At 43.0% G+C, this 21,328-nt stretch overlaps 3 protein-coding genes across 3 annotated transcripts in view; 1 reads left to right on the plus strand and 2 right to left on the minus strand.

Annotated features, from left to right (window-relative positions):
- The window catches only part of LOC133361273 (zinc finger protein OZF-like), a 282,249-nt gene that overhangs the window by 160,830 nt on the left and 100,091 nt on the right, over positions 1 to 21,328 (minus strand). The gene's annotated exons all lie outside the window — the stretch shown is intronic.
- LOC133361325 (zinc finger protein 572-like) lies at positions 453 to 8,802 on the minus strand (the record flags this gene model as incomplete). The annotated part of the gene is made up of 2 exons (XM_061580258.1): positions 453 to 1,001; positions 8,476 to 8,802. Coding segments are annotated over 2 exons (876 nt in total), but the record flags the coding sequence as incomplete, so codon positions are not given.
- The window catches only part of LOC133361326 (zinc finger protein 850-like), a 38,970-nt gene continuing 28,269 nt past the window's right edge, over positions 10,628 to 21,328 (plus strand). Inside the window, exons 1-2 of the mRNA XM_061580260.1 lie at positions 10,628 to 10,723; positions 15,144 to 15,556. Coding sequence (XP_061436244.1) covers positions 10,628 to 10,723; positions 15,144 to 15,556 — 509 coding nt within the window. The remainder of the gene's footprint in view (positions 10,724 to 15,143; positions 15,557 to 21,328) is intronic.

Raw genomic sequence — 21,328 nt, forward strand, 5'->3', positions numbered from 1 at the left:
TCCTGAAATCGGCCATCTAAAGTCGATGTTTTTATACTTGAAAACTGAAACGTTTAAAATGTTGAGTAAAGATGTACCTACAGACGCATTCCAACTTCAGCTCAACAGGAACACTTAACGACTACAATTGAACAGTCTCACAACCAGTGCTCATCACACCACTTCGGCAAGTAATCCGATAACATTACAAACCACCACTGTGCACGCCAATAAACTCTCACAAAAACTGTAAAACTAAAATGGTCAAAATTACACACAAAAGTTATCGATACGGCTTAATAGATATAACCACATGACGTAATTTTTTTCAGTCACCCCGAGCTCTCTGGTTGACTGTCGAGCCACTCCATTACATCCAGCCATCTCTCGGGATCCAACTGCATGGGGTCGAAGGTGGAAACTTCTTCAGGACTCATTGCAGCACCTTGAATTTCAGCTTTTGATTTCAGTTTCCTATCATTGTGGACCTTCTGATGCCTGTTCATGGTTGATGACTGTGCAAATGTCTTCCCACACACAGAGCAAAGGAATGGCTTCTCGCCCGTGTGTGTTCTCTGATGACTCTGAAGATTTGATGAGTTTCCAAATGTCTTACCACACACAGAGCACGGGAATGGCTTCTCACCAGTGTGTGTTCTCTGGTGACTCTGAAGATGTGACGAGTGTGCAAATGTCTTCCCACACACAGGGCACAGGAATGGCTTCTCGCCCGTGTGCGTTCTCTGATGAGTTTGAAGAGTTGTCGATTGTGAAAATGTCTTCCCACACACAGGGCACAGGAATGGCTTCTCGCCCGTGTGCGTTCTCTGATGAGTTTGAAGAGTTGTCGATTGTGCAAATGTCTTCCCGCACACAGGGCACAGGAATGGCTTCTCGCCCGTGTGTGTTCTCCTGTGTCTCTGAAGATGTGATGGCCGTGAAAATGCCTTCCCACACACAGAGCAATTGAATTGCTTCTTGCCTCCGTGTGCGTGGGGCTGTGGAGAGCGTCTCTGCTCCATGTGAGCGTAGTAACAGCAGCTGTGTTATCGAGTCAAAAGTACGCTATCGGCCGCAAGGATGTTTAGCGTTGAGTTTTGGATTTTGTTAACTGCTTTAACAAGAACGACTCTCGCGTCTAACCGAGACGCAAAAAAAATCCCGTAAATTTGACGACGAACACGTTTAAGATTTTATCCGCGAAAATAGACACTTACTTGGAGATTCACGGTATATCGATGTCTGTAACCCGTCTAAAGATGTCGCCAAGAACTCTCCCGACGCAAAGTCGCCTAACTGTCGACACAGCAATTGTGCTCGCCAGGCTGCGTTGTCTCGCGGTTGAAGGGCGATCAGCAGAGCGACGAGTCGAGCGTCCAACCTCATCAAGTTCCCTCTCGAAATGGCATTGAACTCTGCTTCTGAGCCGCCTTATAACTCCCCCCCTAGGATCCAATCCTTTGTCTTTCAGGATATTTGCATTCGATTTGGTTATTTTGGAAGGTACAATCCGCATGTTTATTAACATACCGAAGGGTAATGTGCCCATTGTGCTTCATGCATGAATATGTAAGTGCATCTCGGTGTGTAATTATGCGCGTTCCCCATGCCCTCCATTTTCCTCGATTTAAAGTGAATGCAGCCCCGTGGCGTTGCCAAAAATCGCCGAGCTTCGTGTGTGAGCACATACAGACGCGTAGTGACCACACTTGCAATACAATCACTCTAACATCAGTAACCAAAATCCGATCTGGTACATGGTCTCCGCTTGGTCTGGTTTGTATCCGTCATAACTCCGGAGACAAACAGCGAGGCATGGTTTAGCCAGCCACCACCTCGTTTGCCAAAACGACTTTAATAGCTGCTCTCAAACAACACTATCACCAATTGTGGTTTACAGGCTAGGCTGTTAAGCGGACAATCAGTCTTTTTGGGCAAGGCGCATGGGATAATACACACCTCTGTTATCCCGAAACACAATACACAGCATCGGTAAGGCTGCCTTGTTGGGGAGATGTAGCTTGGGTAAGGTGCTGTCACTGGAGTTAGGCGATGTGACTGGGTTATCACACGGATTCCGAAAAGCAGCTTCGACGATACGATCCACTGTGCTCCATGTCCCCACATGAACGACGACATTCAGAGTTTAAAAAAGTGGAATATATATTTGTAAATACGTTTTTAAAATAATGTGTATTGTATCTATGTTACAAATTTGTGTTTGTTATACTCATTATTTGTGTATACTGTATATACTTATATGGTTATTCGATTCCATTGATACGACACATTCATCCAACAGTGGAAAGTGTGATTCTAGTACGAGTGGGATTCGAATAATTATAATTCGATTTTAATCCTGCATATACTACCCCCGGTTGTCATATTAACTTACCATACGTACAACCACAGTGTGATTCTAATTAGCTCAGTGCGATTCTAATGATTAGTATGCGATTATAATCCCACACCTCCAATTATGTGGTTCTGCACTATAACAGTTAATCGTATTTTAAAGCGTAACAATGGCTAGGTTGTAGTTCATAGGTTATAATATTATATTTCACTATGTTAGAGTTTAACATGTGAGAGTCTACAATGTCAGAGTTGATCAAGAGCGTCAATCTTGATCGACGCAGAAGCAAATACAGCAGCAGCAGCATCACATTTCGAGGGCGACGCAGCTACTTCTGATTCTGCTGCTTCCGCTGCTCAGATATTTGTTGCCAGGCCCTGCTCTCGCGGGACCCCACACGTCTTTGGAAATGATTGAGATGATGATGTCTGAGCTGATAATTAATTTAATAAAGAGTACTTTGTTTGTGTGTAGGTCTGTGTCATCGGGGATCAGCGAACACTGCTTATGAATGATCTCGCACACCTTTATGACCGACATTGTACTCATTTTCGTTGATCGAGACGAACAAGGCACGTGCCATGTCCAGACGAATTGATATTAACAATATTGTCCTTAAATATAATGCTAACACTGGATTAACGTTAACACTGGATTAAACATGCACATTTTAAACCCAGCCTATAGCATTTATGACTAACGATTCGCATTTGCACATAACATACATTCAAGCACAGTAAAATGCGCATACGAACATATTGTTAATAGAATAATTTTAATGCGATTCTAACCCTGCAAACCCCCACAGTTCGCATATCCGTCCCCCGATTCGATTGAACCTACACTTTACATACATATGAGCGATTAGAATGCTTCTAATGACATTCTCATACCGTAACTCCGTTTATGGTGGAATTTATTATGAAAAAAAATAAAGTCGTCGTTGAATGTTTAGTGTTATTGTTCATAGTGTTATCAGTTTACATGTTATAGAGTACAGGTGATCCCCCGTATACTTCGGGTTTCGGGACCTGAACGTTGCGAAACGATTTATAACGAGGAACTTTCCCTGCCAGAGCGCAAGCCGCTAATTAAAAGAACACGGGGCGGCGGGAACACGTGCTTCCATGGTTGTGTTGCCCAAATGGTTGGAGAAGGTGGTGGGGAAGACGGAGTGGTAGCTCCTGCAATTTCTTATTTACTTGATACAGCTGTCGTGGCTGTGACGGTATCACCTGAAGACGGAAGCTTGTGTTGCCTCCGAAACGTCGTGATTTTTATTTTATTTTACTTTTTAATGTTTTTACCTACGTGACTTTACCGAAAAAACCTAAGAATATGAATCATTGCAGTCACGAAAGCTTCAAATCAAGAATGTAATTCGATTCTAATCCTGCATATCCTATACCCGGTTCGCATATTCACTTACCATACATACGACACCAGTGTGATTCTAATTTGAGCACAGTGCGCTTCTAATTATTCTTATGCGATTATAATCCCACTATAACAGTTAAAATGATTTTACAGCGTTCATAGGTTGTAATATTACGTTTCACTATGTTAGAGCTTAACATGTGAGAGCCTACAACTATCAGATTTGATCAAATGCGACGATCAAAAGCGTCAATAGGGTAAATTTGATCAGAGTCTTTGAACCGGTGGTCAGATATGCGAACTGTGGGGGGTGCAGGGTTAGCATCGCATTACAATTCTTAGAATTACAATATGTTCGTATTCGCATTTACTGTGCTTGAATGTATGTTACGTGCAAATACGAATCGTTAGTCATAAATGCGAGGCAGGGGTTAAAATATGCATGTTTAAACCAGTGTTAACGTTATATTATATTTAAGGACAGTATTGTTGAAAACAATTCGTCTGGACATGTCACGTGACTTGTTCGTCTCGATCAACCAAAATTAGTACAATGTCGGTCATACAGGAGTGTGATTTCATTCATGAGTAGTATTCACAGAGCCCCGATGACACTAACCTACCTAAAGTTATGGTTAAAAAAGTAATCTTGAGTGACTTAATTCTGAGCTCAGACATGATCATCGCAATCATTTCCAAAGACGTGTGGGGTCCTGCGAGAGCAGGTCCCGACTACAAACAGCTGGGCAGCAGAATCGGAAGTAGCTGCGTTGCCCTCGAAATGTGATGTTGCTGCTGTTGTTGCTGCTGTAGTTGCTTCTGTTGCTGTAATAAACGCAGGGAAGTGGTGTTCCGTGATGGGATGACGCCTTTGATTAAAGCCTCTGTTCAAACTCACCCGATTGACGCCCTTGATTGTCGCATTTGATCAACTCTGATATTGTAGACTCTCACATGTTAAGCTCTATCATAGTGAAACATAATATTATAACCTATGAACTACAACCTTTCCATTGTAACGCTGTAAAAGAATATTACCTATTGGGTTTCACTCTCTCGTCGAAAAGGCCGCTCTCTTCCTTTTCCAAAGTTACATGCTAATTTCACTGCATTCACTTTAAATCGAGGACAAAATTTTTCCATTTTTTCAAAATAAGCGCACAATTACACACTGAGATGCACTTACATATTCATGCATGAAGCACAATGGGCACATTACCCTTCGGTATGTTAATAGACATGCGGATTGTGCCTTCCAAAATTAACAATCGAATGCAAATATCCTGAAAGATAAAGGATTGGATCCGAGGGGGGGAGTTATAAGGCGGCTCAGAAGCAGAGCTCAATGCCATTTCGAGAGGGAACTTGATGATTTTGGACGCTCGACTCGTCGCTCTGCTGATCGCCCTTCAACCGCGAGACAACGCAGCCTGGCGAGCACAATTGCTGTGTCGACAGTTAGGCGACTTTGCGTCGGGAGAGTTCGTGGCGACATCTTCAGACGGGTTCCAGACATCGATATACCGTGAATCTCCAAGTAAGTGTCTATTTTCGCGGAACGTGTTCTTCGTCAAATTAGCGGGATTTTTTTGCGTCTCGGTAAGACGCGAGTGTCGTTCTTGTTTTAGCAGTTAACAAAATCTAAAACTCAACGCTAAACATCCTTGCGGCTGATAGCGTACTTTTGACTCGATAACAGCGCTGCTGTTACTACGCTCACATGGAGCAGAGACGCTCTCCACAGCCCCACGCACACGGAGGCAAGAAGCCATTGAATTGCTCTGTGTGTGGGAAGTCCTTTTCATGGCCATCAGATCTTAAGAGACACCAGAGAACGCACACGGGTGAGAAGCCATTCCTGTGCTCTGTGTGTGGGGAGGCATTTGCACGGGCATCAACTCTTCAAACTCATCAGAGAACACACACGGGTGAGAAGCCATTCCTGTGCCCTGTGTGTGGGAAGGCATTTGCACACTCGTCAACTCTTCAAGACCATCAGAGAACACACACGGGAGAGAAGCCATTCCTGTGCCCTGTGTGTGGGAAGACATTTGCAAAGTCATCACATCTTCAGCGTCACCAGAGAACACACACGGGCGAGAACCCATTCCTGTGCTCTGTGTGTGGGAAGGCATTTTCACAGTCGTCAAATCTTAACACGCATCAGAAGGTCCACAATGATAGGAAACTGAAATCAAAAGCTGAAATTCAGGGTGCTGCAATGATTCCTGAAGATAATTCCACCTTCGATCCCATGCAGTTGGATCCCGAGAGATGGCTGGATGTAATGGAGTGGCTCGAGGATCAACCCGAGAGCTAGCGGTGACTGAAATATAATGTTGCATGCGGTTTTACCTATTAAGCTGTCTTGAGTACTTTTGTGTATCATTCTGACCCTTTAGTTTTACAGTTCGTTTGAGAGTTTCTTGACGTGCAGGTGGTGATTTTTTTATGTTGTCGGATTACTTTGTGAAGTGGTGTGATGAGCAGTGGTTGTGAGATGGTTCAATTCCGGACAATATTGTAGTGTTTAAGTCTTCCTGTTGAGCTAAAGTTGGAATGCATCTGGAGTTAGATCTTTACTCAACATTTTAAACGATTTTTTTTTAAATATAAAGCTTTTATTGGTTGGTAATAATCGACTTTAGGATGTACATTGATGACGCGTTCGTTGGATATATGGCCTTGACTTCAACATAGACGCACAGTGAACAAATGTGGTGAACTAATAAGGAACTTTAACGCTTTGGTATTCCTGGAACGGATATGGTTTGCATTGTACTGTAACTGTTTGAACATAGGACATAATACATATTCGGTTGGAGTTTAAACGTAAAAATGATTGCAGATTAATAAAAACGTATTTTAACAAATGTTTGTCAGTTTATTTATTTTACAATGTTCATAGCAAAAACGTGTTTTAAGCGAGTTTCAGGTGGAGGATCTTCGTCACACAAATCTGCCCTTAACCGGCAGCATCTTGGCTGTCTCTCCACTAACATGTGTCCCTGGAGGGGAAAGGTCCCCATTATAAATCTATTCGCAACGTTACTGTCCCTAATCATCAAGTATGACATTTGAACTGTAACACTATCAACGATAACACGGATCGTCGACGGGGCCAAGCAGCGAATGTTTAACTCCAATCCCAAACTACATCTCCCCAACAAGGCAGCCTTCCCTCTGCTGTGTATTTTAGCCGTATATATTGAAGATAACAATTCGTCAAGAAAAGGCAAGATTACAATGTCTTTCATAAAGGAGTATGAGTTCATTTATGAGTAGTATTCGCTAAGCCCAGATGGCACTAGCCTGCACTCAGTTATGTTGAAACAAAGTAAACATTAGTCGCTCAAATCTCAGCTCATTCATGGTCATTGCAATTATTTCCAAATCCGTGTGGGGTCCCACGAGGACAGGGCACGGCCAAAAACTCTCACGTTATAAACTCACACTGTAAGCTCTAACATTATAAACTCTAACAATATAACTGTTATAGCTGTACATTGTAACGCTATAACAATAACACCGCAAACTACTTTTATAGTAAAATCTAATGTTGTAAACTCTAACAATAAAACCTATGAGCTCTGCATAACGTTAAAAATTAACATTATAAGCTAGTGTTATAGATTGGAACACCATACAATGAAGTGTGATATTGGAATCGCATTCGAATTATTAGAATTACTCCGTGGTCCTCTTAGAATCAAATTATGCTCGTTAGTACGTTACATGTCTATATGTAACATGTCTGTATGTAATATGTATGTCTGTTTGTAATATGGACGTGCGAACCAAGGTTGGGACCTGCGAAACGGAAGGTGCAGGATCAGGATGTGATAAAAATTTTAACACGTAGGCTTTCGCGACCAATGTTATTCATAATCAACGTTTTTGGGTTTAGATCGCGATTATTTATAAGTATTACAGTTTATATGTTGCCGGTTAAGGGCACACATGTGTGACGGAGATCCTCCACCTGAAATTCTCTTAACATGTTTTTTCTAGGAACATTATAAAATAAAGGCCAGACAAACATTTGTTAAAAATACGTTTAAATTCATCTGCAATCATTTTTACGTCAAAACTCGAAGGGAATATGTATTATGTCCTATGTTCACATTTCCAGTACAATGCAAATCATTTCCGTTCCAGGAATACCAAAGCGTTAAAGTATCATTCCCCATGATTTCCTTATTAGTTCACCACATTTGTTCACTGTGCGTCTATGTTGAAGTCAAGGCCATATATACAACGAACGCGTCATCAATGTACATCCTGAAATCGGCTATCTAAAGTCGATTAATACCAATCAAAAAAAGCAATATACTTGAAAACTAAAAGTTTTAAATGTTGAGTAAAGATGTACCTACAGAGGCTTTCCAACTTTAGCTCTACAGGAACACCTAACGACTACAATTGAACCCTCTCACAACCAGTGCTCATCACACCACTTCGGCAAGTAATCCCATAACATTACAAACCACCACTGTGCACGTCACGAAACTCTCACAAAAACAATAAAACTAAAATGGTCAAAATTATGCACAAAAGTACTCGATACGGCTTAAAAGGTATAACCACCTGACGTAATATTTTTTCAGTCATCCCGAGCTCTCGGTTTGATCCCCGAGCCACTCCATTACATCCAGCCACCTCTCGGGATCCAACTGCATGGGATCGAATGTGGAAACTTCTTCAGGAACAATTGCAGCACCTTGAATTTCAGCTTTTGATTTCAGTTTCCTATCATTGTGGACCTTCTGATGCATGTTCATGGTTGATGACCGTGCAAATGCCTTCCCACACACAGAGCACAAGAATGGCTTCTCACCCGTGTGTGTTCTCTGGTGACTTTGAAGATGTGATGACTTTGCAAATGTCTTCCTACACACAGAGCACAGGAATGGCTTCTTGCCCGTATGTGTTCTCTGATGGTCTTGACAAGTTGACGAGTGTGCAAATGCCTTTCCACACGCAGGGCACAGGAATGGCTTCTCGCCGGTGTGTGTTCTCTGGTGACTCTGAAGATGTGATGAGTGTGCAAATGTCTTCCCACACACAGAGCACAGAAACGGCTTCTCGCCCGTGTGTGTTCTCTGATGACTCTGAAGATGTGATGAATGTGCAAATGTCTTCCCACACACAGGGCACAGGAACGGCTTCTCGCCCGTGTGCGTTTTCTTATGATCTTGAAGAGTTGATGACCGTGCAAATGTCTTCCCACACACAGGGCACAGGAACGGCTTCTCGCCAGTGTGTGTTCTCTGATGGCGTTGGCAGTTTTCTGAAAGTGAAAATGCTATCCCACATACAGAACACAGGAATTGCTTCTCACCCGTGTGTGTTCTTTGGTGTCTCTTAAGATTTGATTGCCGTGAAAATTCCTTCCCACACACAGAGCAATTGAATGGCTTCTTGCCTCTGTGTACGTGGGGCTGTGGAGAGCGTCTCTGCTCCATGTGCGCGTCGTAACAGCAGCGGTGTTATCGAGTCAAAAGTACGCTATCGGCCGCAAGGATGTTTAACGTTGAGTTTTGGATTTTGTCAACTACTAAAACAAGAACGACAATCGCGTCTAACCGAGACGCAAAAAAATCCCGCTTATTTGACGACGAACACGTTTAAGAGTTTGTCCGCGAAAATAGACACTTACTTGGAGATTCACGGTATATCGATGTCTGGAACCCGTCTGAAGATGTCGCCACGAACTCTCCCGACCCAAAGTCGCCTAACTGTCGACTCAGCAATTGTGCTCGCCAGGCTGCGTTGTCTCGCGGTTGAAGGGCGATCAGCAGAGCGACGAGTCGAGCGTCCAACCTCATCAAGTTCCCTCTAGAAATGGCATTGAGCTCTGCTTCTGAGCCGCCTTATAACTCCCCTCCTAGGATCCAATCCTTTGTCTTTCAGCATATTTGCATTCGAAAGTTAATTTTGGATTGCACAATCCGCATGTCTATTAACATACCGAAGGGTAATGTGCCCATTGTGCTTCATGCATGAATATGTAAGTGCATCTCAGTGTGTAATTGTTGCGCTTATTTTGAATAAATGGAAAAACACGTTCCCCATGCCCTCCATTGTCTTCGATTTAAAGTGAATGCAGCCCCGTGGCGTTGCCAAAAATCGCCGAGCTTCAGGAGTGAGCACGTACAGACGCGTAGTGACCACACTTGCAATACAAGCACTCTAACATCAGTAACCAAAGTCCGATCTGGTACATGGTCTCCGCTTGGTCAGGTTTGTATCCGTCATCACTCAGGAGACAAACAGCGAGGCATGGTTTGGCCAGCCACCACCTCGTTTGCCAAAGCGACTTTAATAGCTGCTCTCAAACAACACTATCACCAATAGTGGTTTATGGGCTAGGCTGTTAAGCGGATAATCAGTCTTTTTGGGCAAGGCGTATGGGAAAATACACACCTCTGTTATCCCATAAACACAATACACAGCATCGGTAAGGCTGCCTTGATGGGGAGATGTAGTTTGGGTAAGGTGCTGTCACTGGAGTTCGGCGATGTGACTGGGGTATCACGCGGATTCCGAAAAGCAGCTTAGACGAAACGACCCACTGCGCTCCATCTCCCCACATGGACAACGACATTCTAAATAAAAAAAAAAATTGAAAACATATTTTTAAATACCTATTTGAAAACACGTTCCTTCGGAGTGGGCAGGTAGGAACTTGGTTGGACAGCGCATTCGTGCGATCCGTGTTGGATACCGTAGTCATGTTGGAGGTTGTAGCTGTTACTATTGCATCTGATGATGATTGTTGATTTATTGCTGTAGGTCTTTAAGTTCATGCTGCTGCTGCAGCAGGTTGCGCCTGTGCTGTGACGCCACCTCCTGCGTGTACCACGCGCGCCAATCCACCTGACCTGGTCTTTGAACGGCCACGATGTTGTCGTAATGGCGCACCAGGTGCATGATGTTGAGCAGGGCATAGACGCCGCAGTCGAGAAAGGTCACCTGCGGGCGTTGCACCGGGGAAACCCGGGGCAGCACGTTGGCCACCTCGACAGGACCGTCTTGCATGAAACAAATGGCGTTCCCCGTTGAGTGGCTGGCCCTTATCAAGATGTCAATATTGAAGGCTCGGGCGGGTAAAATCGCTCCCAGTATAAGATTCAAATACTGTCAATAATAGCTGTATTATAATAAAATACTGTCAATTATCCATTTTCACACTCACGATGTATGTATCATGTCAGAATAATTTATAAATAAGAAATGCCAAATCTATGTTTTTCAAATTAAGAAATGGCAACCTCGTGTCTTACCCACAAATGTAGCAACTACCCAAAACGTTGAGTAGGCACGTAAAATAAATTCATCAACTGAAATTGATTATGCTCCTGACAAATAACAAGTCACGTGAGATTAGATTATTTACAATGCATGTACATTACATGGCAATGTTCATCATCATCATCAGCCATGCTCAATCTACTGCTGGGAGAAAAGGTTCCCCAATATTTTCCCCAATATTGTCACCATTCCTCATGATCCTGCGATCCACCCAGCTCATGCGCATGAGATGATCTCATTGCTTCATCTCTGTGGTGGTTATTTTCTCACACGTGTTTTCTCCATCGGTTGACATTCCATCCCAAGTTCTGTCCACTTGCTATTATCCCTTTTGATTTAAAGCTTTCGTGACTGCAGGGATTCATCTTCTTGGTTCTTTCGGTACGTGACTTTACCGAAAGAACCAAGAAGATTATCCCTTTTAGTCACGATGTGTCTTGGCCAAGCCTAATTTAAACTCTACTTGCATTTTTGCAATGTTGCATTGAGGAGAAAGTAAAGTAACCAAAAAATAACTGTACGAATTAAAATAGAGATGGTCAAAAGGAAATAAAAAATAATGAAATAATGACTGTAAATCTATCACAATTTATTGAAAAACTGGAAAGTGTGCTGGGAGTGGGGGGAGGGAACTCCAGTTGAATCGTAAACATGGCCACAGGCAGCCATTGCCACCATGCACACATGCCCAGTTAGGGATGTTCATTTAATTTTTAAGGGTTTTACGATAACTGCATGCACAAAAGCCTATTAAAAAAAACATTACCAATCTTCACTACACCCACAATGACCGGAGTGAAATATGGTCACAACAAGCTCAATGACTGACATGGCATGGTTAGGCCTTCATCTAGCAGTGGCTTGACCAAATGGTGTACGTTTATTATATTGTTTATATTGTATCTATAATGATCAGAACAATGACATTGCAACATGTGTCTGTAAAAATGCGTGCCATGCGCCAAGCAGTTTGATCAAGCACTCAAAAAGTAGAAGATTATAGATTCCATGACTTAGGAGTCAATACAATATTCCATAAGCAAACGGTACAAATCGATAATAAAAGTGCAGGAGATACAAATACTGAGTACGCTTCGCCAGTACTCTAACTTACAACACGATATTATATGTGCATAGGCAGCTTATTCTGCGTCAAGAGATACGAGAAAAAAGCTTATCAATATCAATATACTCATGGTGTTTTTAGTGATAAAGCATATATCTGTGGAGTCACGTACCGCCTTGAAGACTCTTAATAGAAGACTTAATATTTACGTTGAAGCCTATTCGCCATTGCTTGAAGCAGCATCGGTGGGGGAGGGAGAGAGCACAGAGGTGGTGGGGTGGGAAAGGACTGTCACCAAGATGGCCTCGAGTGGCATGGGAGAGTTAACGCAGCGAATAAGATGCACGACAAACAGACAAATAATCCCTGGTGGGCAGTGTGGAACCTGTTGTTCCTACCTGTATGTAGAAAAAATAACTTGACTTTAGGTAGCCAGGCAGACAGCCCCCTTAACTATCGCCCCCCCTCCCTTAGGCCCCTCCCCTGAACACCCCCCTTCCATTATGCCCCTCCCCTGAACACCCCCCCCCCCCATATCCTTAGGCCCCTCCCCTGACCCCCCCCCTTTAGGCCCCTCCCCTGACCCCCCCCCCCTCAGGCCCCTCTCCTGAACACCCCCCCCCCCCCATATCCTTAGGCCCCTCCCCTGACCCCCCCCCCTTAGGCCCCTCCCCTGACCCCCCCCCTCAGGCCCCTCTCCTGAACACCCCCCCCCCCCCATATCCTTAGGCCCCTCCCCTGACCCTCCTCCCTTAGGCACCTCCCCTCTCCCATACCCGGAAGTAGGTCTCCACCAATCAAAGAGCTGTTTATGTTATATATTTATTTATGCACGACAAACAAACAGACAGTCAGACAAACAGACAGACAATAAATCCCTGGTGGGCAGTGTGGAACATTGTTCCTACCTGTATAATGTGGTGTATATATGTTACCATGTGTGGTTGTTATGATTTTTGTATGTGTATATATATACTGTATATAGCATTTCGATTGTAACGATTCATAAGCTCATTATATTATAATGGGTTTGTGCGTGTATTTATATATAATATGCCGTCTTTTGCTATTCGATGACATTGAGATGAGACCTTCATCTTGCAGTGTAATACGACCGTGTTGTAATTTTTATCATTTTTATCCGATCCTTGCACGGAGACTATATATACATATGAGCAGAGTGTGATTCTAATACGACCACACTGTGATTCTAATGCTTCTAATGAGATTATAATACCTTACCTCCGTTTATATAGTTCTAAATTTAAACACTAGTTCATAGTCTTCTTGGTTCTTTCCGTAAAGTCACGTAGAAGAGACGTAATAAAATAAGTCTCATTAGAAGTATTAAAATCGCACTCTATAGATATGTATGTAAATTATCTGTTCAATCGATCCGGGGGTCGGATATGTGAACTGTGGGGGTACAGGACATGAATCGCATTCAAATTTTAGAATAACAATATGGTCCTATTAGCATTTTACTGTGCTTGAATGTATGTTATGTGCAAATGCAAATCGTTAGTCGTAAATGCGAGGGAGGGGTTAAGAGGTGCACGTTAAATCCAGTGTTAACATTTATTTTAGCATCATATTTAAGGACAATATTGTTGATAAGAATTCGTCTGGACATGGCACGTGCCTTGTTCTACTCGATCAACCAAAATTAGTACAATGTCGGTCATACAGGAGTGTGATTTCATTTATGAGTAGTATTCACAAAGCCCCGATGACACTAACCTACCTAAAGTTATGGTTAAACAAAGTAATCTTGAGTGGCTTAATTATCAGCTCAGACATGATCATCGCAATCATTTCCAAAGACGTGTGGGGTCCTGCGAGAGCAAGTCCCGACTACAAACAGCTGGGCAGCAGAATCTGAAGTAGCTGCGTCGCCCTCGAAATGTGATGTTGCTGCTGCTGGTGTCGCTACTGTTGTTGCTGCTGTAGTTGCTTCTGTTGCTGTGATATACGCAGGGAGGTGGTGTTCCGTGATGGGATGACGCCTTTGATTAAAGCCTCTGATCAAACTCACCCGATTGACGCCCTTGACCGTCGCATTTGATCAACTCTGATATTGTATACTCTCACATGTTAAGCTCTATCATAGTGAAACATGATATTTTAACCTATGAACTACAACCTATCCATTGTAACGCTGTAAAAGAATATTACCCATTGGGTTTCACTCCCTCGTCGAGAAGGCCGCTCTCTTCCTTTTCTAAAGTTACATGCTAATTTCTCTGCATTCACTTTAAATCGAGGACAAAGTTTTTCCATTTATTCAAAATAATCGCACAATTACACACTGAGATGCACTTACATATTCATGCATGAAGCACAATGGGCACATTACCCTTCGGTATGTTAATAGACATGCGGACTGTGCCTTCCAAAATTAACAATCGAATGCAAATATTCTGAAAGACAAAGGATTGGATCCTAGGGGGGGAGTTATAAGGTGGCTCAGAAGCAGAGCTCAATGCCATTTCGAGAGGGAATTTGATGAGGTTGGACGCTCGACTCGTCGCTCTGCTGATCGCCCTTCAACCGCGAGACAACGCAGCCTGGCGAGCACAATTGCTGTGTCGACAGTTAGGCAACTTTGCGTCGGGAAAGTTCGTGGCGACATCTTCAGACGGGTTCCAGACATCGATATACCATGAATCTCCAAGTAAGTGTCTATTTTCGCGGAACGTGTTCTTCGTCAAATTAGCGGGATTTTTTTGCATCTCGGTAAGACGCGAGTGTCGTTCTTGTTTTAGCAGTTAACAAAACTAAAACTCAACGCTAAACATCCTTGCGGCTGATAGCGTACTTTTGACTCGATAACAGCGCTGCTGTTACTACGCTCACATGGAGCAGAGACGCTCTCCACAGCCCCACGCACACGGAGGCAAGAAGCCATTGAATTGCTCTGTGTGTGGGAAGTCCTTTTCATGGCCATCAGATCTTAAGAGACACCAGAGAACGCACACGGGTGAGAAGCCATTCCTGTGCTCTGTGTGTGGGGAGGTATTTGCACGGGCATCAACTCTTTAAACTCATCAGAGAACACACACGGGTGAGAAGCCATTCCTGTGCCCTGTGTGTGGGAAGGCATTTGCACACTCGTCAACTCTTCAAGACCATCAGAGAACACACACGGGCGAGAAGCCATTCCTGTGCCCTGTGTGTGGGAAGACATTTGCAAAGTCATCACATCTTCAGAGTCATCAAAAAACACACACGGGCGAGAAGCCATTCCTGTGCCCTGTGTGTGGGAAGACATTTTCATGGTCATCACATCTTCAGCGTCACCAGAGAACACACACGGGCGAGAACCCATTCCTGTGCTCTGTGTGTGGGAAGACATTTGCACAGTCATCACATCTTCAGAGTCACCAGAAAACACACACGGGCGATAAGCCATTCCTGTGCTCTGTGTGTGGGAAGGCATTTTCACAGTCGTCAAATCTTAACACGCATCAGAAGGTCCACAATGATAGGAAACTGAAATCAAAAGCTGAAATTCAGGGTGCTGCAATGATTCCTGAAGATAATTCCACCTTCGATCCCATGCAGTTGGATCCCGAGAGATGGCTGGATGTAATGGAGTGGCTCGAGGATCAACCCGAGAGCTAGCGGTGACTGAAATATAATGTTGCATGCGGTTTTACCTATTAAGCTGTCTTGAGTACTTTTGTGTATCATTCTGACCCTTTAGTTTTACAGTTCGTTTGAGAGTTTCTTGACGTGCAGGTGGTGATTTTTTTATGTTGTCGGATTACTTTGTGAAGTGGTGTGATGAGCAGTGGTTGTGAGATGGTTCAATTCCGGACAATATTGTAGTGTTTAAGTCTTCCTGTTGAGCTAAAGTTGGAATGCATCTGGAGTCAGATCTTTACTCAACATTTTAAACGTTTTTTTCAAATATAAAGCTTTTATTGGTTGGTAATAATCGACTTTAGGATGTACATTGATGACGCGTTCGTTGGATATATGGCATTGACTTCAACATAGACGCACAGTGAACAAATGTGGTGAACTAATAAGGAACTTTAACGCTTTGGTATTCCTGGAACGGATATGGTTTGCATTGTGCTGTAACTGTTTGAACATAGGACATAATACATATTCGGTTGGAGTTTAAACGTAAAAATGATTGCAGATTAATAAAAACGTATTTTAACAAATGTTTGTCCGTTTATTTATTTTACAATGTTCATAGCAAAAACGTGTTTTAAGCGAGTTTCAGGTGGAGGATCATCGTCACACAAATCTGCCCTTAACCGGCAGCATCTTGGCTGTCTCTCCATTAACATGTGTCCCTGGAGGGGAAAGGTCCCCATTATAAATCTATTCGCAACGTTACTGTCCCTAATCATCAAGTATGACATTTGAACTGTAACACTATCAACGATAACACGGATCGTCGACGGGGCCAAGCAGCGAATGTTTAACTCCAATCCCAAACTACATCTCCCCAACAAGGCAGCCTTCCCTCTGCTGTGTATTTTAGCCGTATATATTGAGGAAAACAATTCGTCAAGAAAAGGCATGATTACAATGTCTTTAATAAAGGAGTATGAGTTCATTTATGAGTAGTATTCGCTAAGCCCAGATGGCACTAGCCTGCACTCAGTTATGTTGAAACAAAGTAAACATTAGTCGCTCAAATCTCAGCTCATTCATGGTCATTGCAATTATTTCCAAATCCGTGTGGGGTCCCACGAGGACAGGGCACGGCCAAAAACTCTCACGTTATAAACTCACACTGTAAGCTCTAACATTATAAACTCTAACAATATAACTGTTATAGCTGTACATTGTAACGCTATAACAATAACACCGCAAACTACTTTTATAGTAAAATCTAATGTTGTAAACTCTAACAATAAAACCTATGAGCTCTGCATAACGTTAAAAATTAACATTATAAGCTAGTGTTATAGATTGGAACACCATACAATGAAGTGTGATATTGGAATCGCATTCGAATTATTAGAATTACTCCGTGGTCCTCTTAGAATCAAATTATGCTCGTTAGTACGTTACATGTCTATATGTAACATGTCTGTATGTAATATGTATGTCTGTTTGTAATATGGACGTGCGAACCAAGGTTGGGACCTGCGAAACGGAAGGTGCAGGATCAGGATGTGATAAAAATTTTAACACGTAGGCTTTCGCGACCAATGTTATTCATAATCAACGTTTTTGGGTTTAGATCGCGTTTATTTATAAATGTGTCGTAACCCTCAACCACCCGACACGGCCAATCAGTAAAAATGTGTCACGTTGACAAAGACAAATAGTTCACTGCTTTAGCCCACCGGTGTGTTGAAGCCACAACATTTACAATTTGTAAAGGGAGGGTTACGACACATTTATAAATAAACGCGATCTAAACCCAAAAACGTTGATTATGGATGAAATTTTTGTCGTACCAGACTTACACTGTGCTCAAATCTACGTTATATGTAAATACGCATCAGAAGACCAAAATGTGGCCTGCGAGGTGCCAGGTTTAGAATCGCATAAAATTATTAGAATCACACCATCATCGTATTAGAATCAAGTTGCCCACTGATTGATGAATGTTCCATCTCAATGGCATCGAATAGCAATACACAAGTATGGAAATATATAAATAATTGAACAAACCCACTTTGAGCTCGTGAGATTATGAATCGTTACAATTGTAATGACTCCAGACTCAGACTGTAGAGGGTTATTTTGTTTAGCCTTTACCACTGCTTAGGACGCCGGAATTACGATACAGCAACGACAACGACGATCCACCAAAACAGCCCCGAACCTCGTAATAGGTTTTTAAACTGGTACAAAAGTTTAAAAGGGTAAAAACCTACTATATTTTGCCACTGGTAAAAGAGATCTCATAGTGAGAGCCCCGAACCTCGTTCCTCCCACTCTCTTATTCTCGGTGTGAATTCCCCCTCACCCTTTGTCCCACCTTCCTTTCTTGACCTCTATCTTATTGCCACCGCTTGTCCCTTAGTAGATGCACTGTCTTTACATCAACAATATGTTTTAGAAGCCACGTGCGTCAGGGCAGCAGATGTAGCAAAATTTCCCAAACCTAACACTCAACTGTACGGGGTAAGCGGTGTGACCACACTCACCCGTCAACAACAAGAAACAACACAATAACCACAACAACAATCCTAACACGCTTCCACGTTGTTCAACTGGACCCTTCAATTGTCCGTGTGTTGGGCTTGGATCCTACGAGCGCAACCTTGCGCATTTTGACCTGGTTCTCGACGCCGGTCCCTCGCCCATGGTGGAATCTTGTGCCTTTCGGGGCGTCAAGGGTTCGCACCACAGCCTTGAAGGGTTAGGCAGGTCCCTGGCTTCTTTTGAGAAACATGACTGGGCTCCTGGCACCGATTCCTCGCACGTGGGGGATCATTGAAGCACCCCGGGCGTCAGGGGCTAGCAAACTGTGAGCGGCACAACACATTTCATTTGGAGTACGGTTTCCGTTGCCGAGAGCCCCACCACGTTGGACACACCAGACTTGGGCTGTACAGGACATGGGGATGAGCTGTCTGGGTGGGGACGGACATATGTCTTGAGGCGGGATGGGTGGACGAACCAACGGCGACGCCCTATCTACATTCGTATACACTTAGGCCGTTTCACCTCGATGACTTCAGCTGTATCATTATAAACGATAACACTCAACATTAAATGACTATAAACTGGTATTCTAATTCATTACACCATGAACGGAGGTACGGTATTCAAATCTAATTAGAAGTATTATAACCACACTGCTCAAATGTATGTAAAGCGAACGTTCCATCGAACCGGGGGTTGGATATGCGAACTGTGGGGGGTGCAGGGCTATAATAGAATACAAATTCCTAGAATAACAATATTGTCGTATTATCATTTTACTGTGTTTGACTGTATGTTACGTATAAAATGCAAATTGTTAGTCGTAAATATGAGGCAGGGGTTAAGAGGTGCAGGTTTAATCCAGTGTTAAGGTTTAGTTTAGCATCATATTTAAAGACAATATTGGTAATAAAAATAATCTGGACATGGCACGTGCCTTGTTCGTCTCGATCAACCAAAATTAGTAGAATGTCGGTCATAAAGGAGTGCGAGTTCTTTCATGAGTAGTATTCGCTTAGCCCCCAGACACTAACCTACACACAGTTATGGTTAAACAAAGCAACGATTAGTCACTTAATTCTCAGCTCAGACATGATCGCAATCATTTCCAAAGACGTGTGGGGTCCCACGAGAGCAGGTCCTGTCTACAAATAGTCGAGCAGCAGAAACCGCAGAATCAGAAGTAGTTGCGTCGCCCTCAAAATGTGTTGCTGCTGCTGTTGTTGCTGCTGTTATTGGTGCTGCTTTAGTTACTTCTGTTACTGTTATGTATTGGGTGGTGGCTCATTTACTCATCACCACCCATAATCATCAACACAAATCATCAGCATCAACACCCATTATCATCTCCAATCATCATTATCACTATCAACCATCGCCACCACCACCACCCAACCATCACAATCCAACAGTTATCATAACCACCACCAATCATCCATCATCATCAACACCCATAATCACAACAACCCATCATCATCACCACCCATAACCATCACCACCCATCATCATAACCTCACCAATCGTTACCACCACCCATGATCACCACTACCACCCATCATAATCACTACACATTATCATCACCAACCATCATTATTACCACCCTTCATAATCACCACCCATCATCATCATCACCACCATCCATTATCAAGATACATCATCATCATCACCACCCATAATAAATTAACAAACACACACAGCTACAAACATAGATATGTAACCTGACACAGACATCGATAACAGACACACACGAATAAACAATCTCATTAACTAAATTATAAAAAGCCCATATTACCACTGCCAGGATAGGTGCACACAAGACAAATCCTTTACACAATAACAATTTACATGGAACTCAAATTCACACTTAGTACAACCACATCACTCACTTAAATATAACTACAGATCAAAAACCTGAATTTAAAAATAAATAAACCAATGGGATGGTGTTTATACACTTGAAATGTAATTAATGAAATGCAAGTTAATAATTCCAATTAAACAAAAAATAACTATGAACAAATATGAAGCCTGAGGCCTAGGTATATGTCAGGCCTGATGGCCAGGCATCGCATCAGTCCTCGCCGCAGTAACGGTGACATCAAAGACAGCACAAAGCGAGGGGGCAAATGTTTAATGTCGAACCGAGGGCTCTGCTGTTTCCGGTGACGCACACCACCCGCACTGCACCACGTGGTGCGCCCGCCAAGCGCGTGGGGGCGGAGCCTCGCTGTAGTGACGTCACCTCTGTTACGTCATAGCCACGCCTCCACCCGCAGTCGAGAGGAATGCGCACGAGTGAGCAGCAGCAGAAGAAGCCTTTGCAGAGCGAATCGTCAACGAGGTGAGCGTCCCTATGGGAACCTCATTTGCCAGTAAAAAAATGATCATTGTTTTTTTTACCCTTCTATCTGGCAACAAAACTGACACCTTTTTACAGTGCGCCTTTTGGCGTCATCAGGTCCAACCCATGTGAGACTAGGCTCTAAGGAAAGCTGTCTCGGGTGTGGACCAATCAACTTTAAGGACAGTGCACATTATCAGAGTTATGTTCTTTTGTTTGTATTATGACTGCAGGTATTGCGGTCTATGTAAACATGACTCCTTGTAAAAAGGTGTCAGTTTTGTTGCCAGATAGAAGGGTAAAAAACCAATTATCGTGAGCGTCCCTGTTGACGATGTGTGTTGTTTATTTTTATTGCACGTTTTGACTACAAACTAAAGCTTCATTACTTTTGAATATGTTGCTATTTGGATTTTCTGCAACCAAATTAGGACTATTAGTTAGGTTACTTGGCATGCTCTGATATGTTGCTGTTACTGTCATTGTTTAGACCCAAAGCAAGTCAACATTTAAAACGTTCATAACTAACCTGTTCAAATCTCATATAATATGATTAACATGTCTATAATGATTGTGTTCTGATTGCCTGCATAATTGTGCCCTGCATTACATGTATTGAATGTTATCCAACACGGGGGAGGAGTCTGCCTTTTAGTTCAGACCCAAGCTGCTGCCATAGACGTCTCTTATCTGTGATGTCACAGCCACATGGGCGGTATCTCTGACATCAAGTGACCTACGACGTCATTCTTGGGTCATAACAAATGAT

The sequence above is a fragment of the Lethenteron reissneri genome, chromosome 72, assembly GCF_015708825.2.
Source record: "Lethenteron reissneri isolate LAM-NWPU_2019-01 chromosome 72, ASM1570882v1, whole genome shotgun sequence".
NCBI lineage: Eukaryota > Metazoa > Chordata > Hyperoartia > Petromyzontiformes > Petromyzontidae > Lethenteron > Lethenteron reissneri.